This window comes from Sciurus carolinensis, chromosome 3 (genome assembly GCF_902686445.1).
Source record: "Sciurus carolinensis chromosome 3, mSciCar1.2, whole genome shotgun sequence".
Classification (NCBI taxonomy): Eukaryota; Metazoa; Chordata; class Mammalia; order Rodentia; family Sciuridae; genus Sciurus; species Sciurus carolinensis.
In genome coordinates, this window is record NC_062215.1 from 175,528,781 (window position 1) to 175,540,519 (window position 11,739).

Genomic DNA, 11,739 nt, shown 5'->3' on the forward strand with positions numbered 1-11,739 from the left:
GTCAAGGTGAGAAAATATAAATGGATCCCTGAGAATCCAGGTTTCAGTATCCTTGAAACTTAATATGCAGCCACTGTAATCAGTGGTGATATCCCTGTGAAACGATACTCTGGCCCTGGCAAAGTGATTGTGCTTGGAAAGGGCATAATAAAAATCCAAACTGGCCTGGGAAACAGTGGAGGTAAGTAATTTAGTAATGAGAAAGAGGTCACCATTTGAAACGTAACACAGTCTTCTCACTAGCAAAGTCAAACAATGAAACAAACCTTTCTTTTTCTAGTAGGTCCATTATTCTACTGTGAGCAGTTATGTGCCTGAAATTGGTCAGAAACAAGCTGGGAAAGACAACCAAAGTGATTCTTAAGAGACTGCTCTGCATTTTCATTTGCTTCCCAACCTCTTTTTTTTTTTTTTTTTTTTTTTTTTTGCCCCCAACCTCTTGATGAAGAAGAGATAACACAAGGCCTTTCCGAGGGGCCTTTCCCCCAAGGCCAGTTTCTTTCATGTTATTTGGAGGCACTGGGATATTGCCTTGAATTCTATCAAAATCTACATTCAGAGATTCCTAAGTTTTACCTAGTTTTTTAAAAATGCTACAGTATTGAAAGGGAAAACATCTTTCTCAAATGATAATCCTTTAAAAGATACAAAAGCAAAGCCAAAGATGATTTTCGTTTTCAAATAGGACTTAAGTGTTGTCTAGGGAGGCTGCTTCTGTTGTCACTGCAGTGGCCAATTACTTAACCAGAATTGTGAAAAGAGACTTTCAGGTGTCCAAGCTAGAGTAAAAAAAGAATCATCAAATCTCTGGCTTTTCTGTCACCCTGAAATATGAAACCTATAAATTTTCAAAATGGAACCAATCATGAATTTTATAGCAAAGATAAATGACTGTAACAATATAATAGCAAGCATAATGCATTTGAGGAGTTTTTCTTTTTGTTTTGTACCAGGGACGGAACCCAGAGACACTTAACCACTGAATCACATCCCCAGCTCTTTTCATTTTTTGAGACAGGGTTCTAAGTTCCTTAGAGCCTCACTAAATTGCTGAGACGGCTTTGAACCTACAATCCACCTGCCTCAGCCTCCTGGGTTGCTGGGATTACAGGTGTGTGTGCCACTGTACCTGGTGAGAAGCTATGTTTTTTTTCTTTAATATTTTGTTGACAGACCTTTATTTTATTCATTTATTTATTACATGTGGTGCTGAGAATCAAACCCAGTGCCTCACACATGCTAGGCAAGTGCTCTACCACTGAGTCACGACCCCAGTCCCATGGAGCTATAGTTCTTAAAACAAGTTGGCATATATTACATCATTCAAATTTCATAAAATCTCTGTAAGTCAGATGGGGCAAGCATTACCCTCACTTTACAGAATAAGTGACTGGTGCAAAAGTGGACAATTAAAGTGATTTCCATTATTTAATTTTTCTTTTTCAGTGCTGGTGATGGAACCCAGAGCCCTGTGCATACTAGGCAAGTGCTTATCACTGATCTATAGTCTCAGTCCTAATCTTTTTAGTTATTCAAGCTATTTCTGTCTAAACTCTACTTTCCTAGGTCACCAGATTTCTTCACGAGAAATAGATTCCTGATTTTATTTCCTCACTATTCATTTTTTAATTTTTGCAGAATATAGCTAATTTGTTTCCTCAAATTTCAATTGTTCTTAAATCACTATTCACTAACAGGTATGATGGAACTCTAAGTATATTCTTAAATATTTGTTGAACGAATGAAATTTCCAGCATCTCAAGGATTTGCTTTTGATCCTCCATTCTTCTTCACTCTTGACTCCAACTCACTCCTGAAACACTCTCCTCCTTCATTTTTCATGCCATTACTTTATTTTCCCTCTCTAACTCCTTAGTAACTTAAAAGATTAAACTTCTCCACACCTACTCATCTTTCACGATCCTAGTCAAATGACAATTCTGAAGTCTTCCACAACGCCCCCAGCACTAGTCATTCTTCCTGTTTCTACAGCACTTAATATCTACTGCCAGGCACATATCACATTGTATTCTGATTGTTATTCTCTCTCCCTTATACAAGAAATGTCTTTTGGACACAGAAACCAGTTTATTTATTTATATCTCTTGGATTTAGCAGGTGATCAACCATTTACAGATTATCTTTAAAAATGTCTAAAAGAATGGCCAGTAAATGACAGACCTAGGACTAGAAGCCAGCTCTCCTGGATCCTCTCTATTTAATATTTACACAGAAGATGGCTCAAAAGTAATTAGGGCTTATGGTGACATTTCTCATTTCTTATTCCATGAAAGTGCTCAGAATCTCAGGAGGGTCTGTTAGATTCCCATCTGTCTATAAATACTTCAAGGAACCTTTAAAACTAATCCTAAAAGTACATTACACTCTGTAACAGGAACCTTGGAGTTGGTTGATTCCAAAACCTACACTCAATATACTTTCACTTGATACTTTCCATAGAAGTTTTAAAGAAAAGGTTCCATTATGAAACTGAAATAACTTAAGCTGCTCACAGGTAGGCTCGACTATTCTGAATGCCAGGAAATGTTCACTTATCTGTGCGAGGTCCAAAGGGATCATGAAAGACATTCTTTCTCCTCATTCTATCAATGAGATGACCTGCTCATCTGAGACCACTTCCTCATGGAATAAACTGTGTGTATAACTTTACTGAATAAAGCTGTATGGTCACAATCTTGTGATTATTAGATTTTAGTATGTTTGATTATGATTAAAGTTGCTAATCATATTCCTGTGAAAGACCATCTCTTAACTACAGATGAAAAAAATGTGAAAGAAGACACCTTCTTCTACTGCTTACTTTCTGAAGACTGTCTTATTTCTGCAGGTAATTAATTGCTAAATTATTCTTCCTTCTCGCAGGCTAGATCCTACCTTCTGTATCTGACAGTTGAAGAAAAACTAAAAGTAGTATAGGGGATATAGCTATAATGGAAGAAAATAATTTTCAAGTGAAAAATAAGTCTGTGCCTTAAATACCGAGGAAAAATTTTGACTCAAAATCAATGATATAGCAATGAAAATAAATTCCCCAGGAAGGCATCATAATATACTATGGAAAGTGTGGACTTTGTACAAGAACAAAACAAGGTTTAAATTAGGTTCTGCCTTTATCAGACTAGTGATGTTGTTGATTCTCAATTCCCTCATCTATAAAGTGAAGACAATAATGTAGGATTGTTGTAATAACATAATAATGTACCGAAGTGCTTTGAAAACTTGAAAAACAATAGGAATACTAGATATTATTAGGCCACACCCTTTCTTCTTGTGGCTAAATTCATAGCATTATTTATATCAGAGCTATTTATGTTTAGTTCGATACCCTTTATCTAGATTCAGAGGCAATAATCGCTCACCTTGACTCTGAATTGGTGTATCCGAAATGCACTAAATAAAACAATTCATCATACTAGGAAAAGAGGTGATTAAAAAACAAAAAGGAAACTGACTATATTCTTTAATTACTATAACATCACAAAAATTGTGCCTAGTTTAGGTTTGGAACACATGTCAATAGAAATACTTGCTGGAAAGAGTCCTTGTCAACTAAGAAAGGTTGTCGACCTTATCAAAAGATCATAGTATTGGTAAAGGATTTTAGAGTCCTTCTGGAGATTACCTGCTCTGATATATACACATTTGATGTGTACACAATTTCCCTCTACAACACTCTGGATGGACAGGCATTCATCTGTTGCCTAAAATGTTTATTAGAAAAAGTGTTTTTTTCAGGTAACTTTAATATTTAGAAATTGGGCCAAGCTCTATCTCCTATAATTTATATTCCTGAGTCTTATACTTTCTCCGAGAGCCATATCACATACATTTAATTCTTCCCATTTAGAGCAGTTTTTTAAAATTTAGGAGAGAACACCCCTATCCTTTGACCAACTCTTTTCATTTTTAGGTTAAAGGTCCCTTGGTTTCCTAATTACTGGCACATTTCAAGTACCTCTTCTCTGGACCAGCTCCACTTTGCTCTGTCCCCTGTCGCTGTGACTAAAGAAGCTTTTTTTTGTGTAGTCCTACAGTGAGACTATCACTCTCTTTGCCAGAAACAGTATGCTTTTTTGTCCAAGTCACTGAGATCTTTATGCATATCAGACTGTAAGAAAATATATTTGCTTTCCCTCCCAGCTTTAAAATTATCAGCAGGTCAAAGGCAAAAAAAAAAAAAAAAAAAAAAAAAAAAAAAAAAGAGAGAGAGAATGCTATTCTTGAAACCTCGACAATTCTGAGTTAAGCATTCAAACAATGGTTAGAACTGTCAGGCTACTAGACAAGATGACCTTTAAAATTCCTTCCTATGCTCTAAAGCTCAGGAATAGGGACAGATCTACACATTCAGAAGTCAAATCCTGCCCTAAAATGGGGATCTGAGGACACAGAATGCTGACAAATGAGGCCTGTGGGGCAAAAGTGAGGTCAAGCCTCATAAGAAGCTAGAGCTGCCAAGCCTTAGTACCACCACTAGCCCTTTATCAAATACAGTGACAGTACAACCCAAATTTTCTATGACAGTCTTACTGGAATTCTGCTCATATTCCAGAAGTTACTTACTATCATGTTTCACTAGAAACCATATGCCACACTCCTTGAAAGAACTTAGAAGATCTGAAGACGACTAAATATGTCAAATTTTATCTCAACTTCTCCCTAAACTACAAAAGTGGGAATGCCTGCTTAAGAATCTTCATATAATATAGTCAATAGGACATTATATTAATTTAATCAATTTAGGATAACAATAACAACTTCTCAGAGTCTAGGCCAGAGGGAAATAAGCTACCAGTAATAATCTACCTGGAATCCGTGACTAGACGACCTGTGACCACAGTTTTCAAGGCTGCCTGGGTGGTATGTTTTGGCTGCTCTCCAAGCACTTCAGGTGACACACAAAACTGTTTTAGGAAACCCATAAACCTCAAATTCATTTCTAACACCTGACCAAGGCAATAGTATGAGGCAATAATGATATTCAAGAGAAGGTGAACAGTCTACTATCTTAATTAGGAAATCTAAGTGAATAGAAGATGTAAAGTCAATTATTTTGGACTAGAAATAAAGTCAAAGATCAAAGTGCTATGGGAAAGAGGATACAGGGGTTCCAAGACCAAACTATGGGAGAGGAACAGCAAAAAGCAAGTGAAAGGTGCTTTCAGGAAGCTTCGAGCTAAACTGGTTATTTTTTTGTAAAACTGTCATAAATTAGAGCAAGAGTCCTTCCTAGATAACAAGATAAACACCAGGCACATATCAATGTTTATAAACTGAATCATTTCTTCTGAAGCAAAACAAATGTTATAGATTCTCAGCAAGAAAATACGATAATAGCATTAAGGAATTGGTTACATCCCAGAGAAATAAGTGATTTTATGGAAATATTAACACCATGGTTATTATCATTCATAATTATTAACAGAATGGATAACAGTAGTTAATATTTATTACTCACCATGTGTCAGGTACTATGCTAAGCATTTAAAACTTTCATCTCATTTCATTATATTAACAACCCTCTGAGGATGCGAGACATGGATACTGAGGGGCAAGGAGTGCTTTGCTAAGAGGCACTATGTGGAGGAAGCAAGGATGAACCTTAAATGTCTGCGCTCTTAACCACTGTGAACCAAGCGCTCCTGCAGTTACATGGTAACTGCACCAACTACTTTCCATAGAGGCTATGGGGGGGCGGGCAAATGAGAGTGCCCTTTCCCTGAAAAACTGCCAACACTGAATATTATCGATCTTTTAAATTTCTGCCAAATTTGAAACAAGAGGATAACCTATTGTTTTGATAAGGCTGAGTAGCTCTTCATTTATTCGTTTCTTCTGGGAATTGTCCATATGTTCCCCCCACTTTTTTTGTGGTATTGGGGCTTGAACCCAGGGGCACTCTACCACTGAGCTATATGTCCAACCCTTTTTAATTTTTATTTTGAGATGGGGGTCTCACTAAGTTGCCCAAGTTGGTCTTGAACCTGTGATCTTCCTGCCTCAGCCTCCCAAATCACTGGGATTATATGTGGTTGCTGCCATACCCAGTTCCTTTTCCCATCTTCCTAGCATGTGCAAGACCCTGAGTTCAATCCCTAGCACGGCTTAAAACAAAACAAAAAAAGGAGACTATTAGTTAAGATTTTAAAAAAGAAAAGCTACAGCATACCATCTACCAAAGCAAATTCCAAGAGGGTTACTAAAATCATAAAAGTATTATCTTATCTGGTGACAGTCTGTTTCTTAATATTGATGTAATAAAATATATATTTATGTCATTGAAAAAGTAATTCAAATAGGTAAAACAGTACATTATAGACTGTATTAGAAAGCTACTATGAGAGTACTATAATGAATCTATGGCATTGAAAACCATTCACAATAACTATTTTTGGAAATTATGAACAAGATAATTAAGTGGAAAAGTTACAAAACATTATTCTGGTACCATTTTTATTTTATTTTATTTATTTATTTTTGGCACTGGGTATTAAATCCAAGAGTGCTTAACCACTAAGCCACACCCCCAGTCCTTTTTATTTTTAGGTAGGATCTTGCTAAGTGGAAGGCCTGGCTAAGTTGCTGAGGCTGGCCTTGAATTTGTGATTTTCCTGCCTCAACCTTGGGAGTCACTGAGATTACAGGTGTACATCACCATGGCCAGCTGTAGATCCATTTTTATAAAAGTAAATATAGCCAGATGCAGTGGTGCACACCTGTAATTTCAGCAACTCAGGAGGCTGAGGCAGGAGGATCAAAAAGGCCAGTCTGAGTAACTCAGTGAGGACCCTGTCTCAAAAGAAAAGAAAAAGGGCTGGGACTGTATCTCTGTGGTACAGTGTCCCTGGGTTCAATTCCAGTACCCTCCTGGGAGGATACTGGAAGGGAGGGAGGGAGGAAGGGAGGGAGGGAGGGAGGGAAGGAAGGAAGGAAGGAAAGCAAGCAAATACAGTAAACACTAGCCACATTAAAATACTAACAAAAGTCATTGTAGGTGCTTGGGTTTGTAATAGAAAAATTGAACACTACTTTAAAAAATGTATGGTGCTTTTGAAGCTACCCCTTCTAAACAGATATGAAGAAGGGACTAAGATTCATTTTTGTATTCTTTCAAGGGCAGAGTGCCCTATGAATAACAGTCACCCAACAGACCTTGTTTAATGAATGAAATGGGAGAATGTAGGACTCACAATATCTATATTGGCTGCTTAAAATTATCAAATATAAAACCTGCAGGAGAATCACATTTGTTTCCTAAGTAATATTTCACTCACAACTTTTGATTTATAATTTAACAATAAGAAAAAAATGCAAGACTCAATGTGTATGAGTTAAAAAAGGGGTGGGGTAGAATGAGCTGGAGGTGATATGAGAAAGAAATCTTACAAATATTTTATTTTGGGGGGTACTGCAGTTTGAACCCAGGGTTACTCTATCACTGAGCTATATCCCCCGCCTTTTCTATTTTTTACTTTGAGATAGGATCTGGATAAGTTGATCAGGCTGGTCTCCACTTGCCATCCTCCTGCCTTTGCCTCCCAGGTAGCTGGGATTACAGGCATGCACTAACACACCTGGTCAAATATTTTATTTTTGAAATAACTTAAGACACACACAAACACTGAATTCTCTCAGACTACACCTGATTTATGCAAAATATTATTCATACTTATTGAGTATCTACACAGAAAGATTCTGTGTGAGTAAAACACCAATATTTATAAGGAGCTTATGACTTTTTAACACACATACTATGTTCATGACATACCAATCCTACTGTAAAACTGTAATAATTAAACCAAATGCATTCTGCCATGAGACAAATAGATCAATGAAACAGAAACATTCCAAAAATAAACCCATGTCTTGTGGAGATTTGGTGTATGACAAAGATAGCATTTCAAAACAACAGGGAAAAGATGGACTAACCACAGAATCAAATGGAAAATATTAATAAATTTGAAATAATAATTTAAAAGTTGTGTTCAATGAAAAAAGGAGACAATTTTACACTGAGAAAAAGTATTTGCAACATAGCAAATGATTGAAATTAAAATATATAAAAACACCCACAAAGCAACGAGAAAATAATAGTGAAATGTGCAAAAAACAAATTTACAAGCAATTCACAAAAGAAAATGACCAAATATGAGATTTGTAGCTTCTCTAATAACAACAGCATTAGTAACAGCCTACACATGTTTATTATGCATCAGGTGTTTTTCAAAATGTTTTAGGTATCAACTCATTTAATCTCACAACAGCCCCACAAAAGTCAGGTCCTATTATCATCTCTATTTTACACATGAGGAAACTGAGGCAGAGGTGTAAGGAAACTGCTTAGGGACACACAACTAGGAGTGCAGTCTAGAATTCCAATGCAGACAATACAATACAGCTTCCTGATACAATGTAGTTTTGTTTTTTGTTTTTGTTTTTAGGTACTTGGGATTGAGCCCAGAGGTGCTCTACCACTGAACTACATCCCTTGACATTTTTACTTTGAGACAGGATCTCACTGAATTGCCAAGGCTAGCCTCAAACTTGCAACCCTCCTGCCTCAGGCTCTCGGGTTGCTGGGATTACAGGCATACACCATGGTGTAAACTCCAATATAACTCTTAACCACTATACCATACTATCTCTCTAGGGAGTTAGGGATCCAGGAAAATACAAAGTAAGCATTTGTTGTCCATATTTGCAAAAATTAAAGATTCCTATAGTCAATGTGGAAAATTGAGGATTGTCAACACTGTTGGTAAGAGAACATAAGGGTTTTTTTTTTTTTAAGGAACAAAAATGATTCTTACAGAAACAGACACTCTGAAAGTTCATATAAATCACATTTACCCAATAATGGGTGGACAATAATAGGTGATTTCTTACTACTACATCATCATTATTATTATTTCATGAAAGTAGGATCAAATCCTAAAGTTTCTGCTTGCCTCATCTTTCTTAATCCTCAGACATCAACAAAGGCCACTGAAGGATGGATGGGCACTCTCCTGCTCCCATGCTTTTATGTGGCTACAGGATTCAGTCAGCTCAGGTCAAACTTTTTTGATGCACGAACACTATCACAGAATTGGTGTGTTCCTTCTAGTGGGCAAACACAGGTCTGTTTTCTACTCTTTTTTCATATTTGTCCATTAGTCTCTTTCTCAATAGGTTCAAGATGAAAGGTAAGAAGCTCAAATTTTCCTTTTCTGCTGTGTTCAAAAACCATTTGTTGAAAACACTTCTTTTTTCAGCAATATATTAATTACAATTAGACAAAAATTTTGCTTCTGAAATCTCTCATTACTCCATAGTCTCTAATTTACTGTTCACAGCACAGTGTTAAGTAACAATATAAATACTTAGGGGAAAAATAAAATCACATAGAGTGTGAGTTTTTTGTTTGTTTGTTTTTTATGGTACTGGGGATTTGAACCTAGGGGTGCTTTACTGCTGAGCTACATCTCCAGTGCTTTTGTGATTTTAAAAAAAGGATCCTGCTAAGTTGCCCAGGCTGACCTCAAACTTGCTTGCGATCTTCCTGCCTCAGCCTCATGAGTTACTGGGATTACAGGCTTGTGCCACCACATTTGGCTAGCCATAGCTTTCTAACTTCAATCATCCTTATCTACTTAAAGATTCCATTATGAAAAGAAACACAGAAAAGTTCCGTGGAACTGTAAAAAAGTCAGTTACTAAACTTCACTACATGAAGGTACTGAAAGTTTATCATGAATGGCAGTATACAAAAATAAGAGTTTTCAGTTTCTAAAAAATCGGTGGGTCAGTTTCCATTTGAAAGAATTTCATTCTTATATTTGAAACTTCCTGTACCCTTTCTATATTGTATCCTAAAATTTACTACCAAATTGATTTTTGACATGACAAAGCAATTAAAATGTCCTGGGGATGAAATGGGCATGGGGAAAACACAACATGCAGTTCAGAGAACAGTGCTTACTAAACCTCCGGGGGAGGAGTCCTAAAGGGATGACTACATTTCACTGAGAGAGGAATTTAAGACCGGTCCCTACTGTAGACATGGGATGTAAGAAGAGATTAAGGTCGGCAGGAGATAGTAAAATTGGAGGACACGAGATGGTACTTTCCCGTCTGCACCTTAGGGTGCCACACTAACACTCCAATCAAAAACAGCTTCCTTGATCCATTAAGGAGAAGCAGGTTGCAAAAGCGGCACACAGGCCCAAGGCAATGATTTCCACACCCTACCACATCCTACCTAGGTGTCTTCGCTGCAACCGAACAATTGCTGGACAGCTCCACCACCGCTAGCTTTAACCACAGCAGTGCCAGCCCACAGGTACCTTTATGGAAGTCTCGGGGCAAACCAGAGTACCTCAAGGCATCCCGCAAACGAGCTCATGGTCCTCCTTTCGCTGCAAAGAAAGCCAACCTGGGAGAAGCAGTGACCACCCAACGTCCCAAAGGGCCGCGAGTTCAGACGAGGCCGATCTGGGCTTTCCCCGTGCCCACCTTCCTCTACTGCTCCGGCCCTGCCGGACGCCACAAGTGAGGGAGAGAAGTTGTGGAAACAGGACGGGGGAGTGGGTGGGGAGCCCGACAGACTTGAGCACAGCATTCTGCATCTGTCAAACACAAGGTCACTCGCTCCGAGTCACTTTCCCCTGCTCCCCCGTGGGCTTCCCGCCAAAGACGCTTCCAGGCTCCGAGGCCAGCCCGCCGCGCCCCCTCGACCCTGGCCCGCGGGCCGCAGCCCCTCCTGGCTTCCGGGTCCCGGCCCGGGCTGCGAACCCAGCGGGCCTGTGGACACCGACTTCCGACGCCGGAGCCTCTGGCAGCCCGTCCCGGGACTCCTCCGCCTCCACCCCCGGGGCTCCAGTCAACGTCCCCTTCCTCCCGCAGGGCGCCCCTGTGCCCGCCGCCCGCGCCGGGTCCCACCGGGGCCCGGGACGCCGCTCCTTTCCTGGCGGCTCCCGCTGCCCTTCTCTTCGGGTGCCCACCTGGCGCCCCCGCCCCGGCCGGTCTCCTCAGGGAGCGGCCGCCTCCCAAGTCCTCCCGGCCCCGCCCCGCTCCCGGGCGGATACAGTTTGAAGCCTCTCAGGATCTCCCTGGCCCGCTCGTCCTTGGCTGACATCATGCGGCGACCGCCGCCCGCGGCTCTCCCACAGTAGCCGGCGGAGCCTCTCAGACCGTGCCCAAGAGCCGAGGAAGGAGCCGCAGCCCGGCCTGGAGACCTCGGGCGAGCAGCGGCAGCGGCCAGACACGGACCGGCCTGTCCCTCCCCCTCGCTCCCGCTCCTGATCCCTTCTCCTTCCCTCTAGCCTCAGAGCGCCCGCCCCGCAGCCAATGGAAAACCCGTCTCGGCGATTGGCATCCTGGCCAGCCAATAGGAATGCTCAGCGGCTTCGCAGGGGGACGAAGAGCGTCAATGGAAAAGGCCCTCCCTAAGAAGTCCCGTAGGACACAAATTTTCATTCGATGTTGTTGCCTAGAGTTTGCCCCAGCGGAGGGTTGGCTTGAGATCTGCAGAGACTCGAGGGACCTGCTCCCGCCACTGGGCACACTAGCGGTCTGAGACGACGGCAGGTTGCACTGTGCGGAGTGGTGGAGACTACATTTCCCAGCATTCCAGGGCGCGCCCGGGGACCACAGATCCCAGCGCACCGCCAAGAGGCCAGGCACTACAAATCCCAGCATGCCCCGAGCCCCGCTCTTCTAACTTAGATTCCCGTGTGC

General features: G+C 40.5%; 1 protein-coding gene across 2 annotated transcripts in view; it reads right to left on the reverse strand.

Moving 5' to 3' along the window:
* Positions 1 to 11,312, reverse strand: part of Pde6d (phosphodiesterase 6D) — a 48,672-nt gene extending 37,360 nt beyond the window's left edge. For both annotated transcript variants that reach the window (XM_047547337.1, XM_047547336.1), the window contains exon 1: positions 11,088 to 11,312. In XM_047547337.1, coding sequence (XP_047403293.1) covers positions 11,088 to 11,140 — 53 coding nt within the window. In that variant the 5' untranslated portion in view covers positions 11,141 to 11,312. The remainder of the gene's footprint in view (positions 1 to 11,087) is intronic.
* Between the last annotated feature and the right edge of the window lie 427 nt (positions 11,313 to 11,739).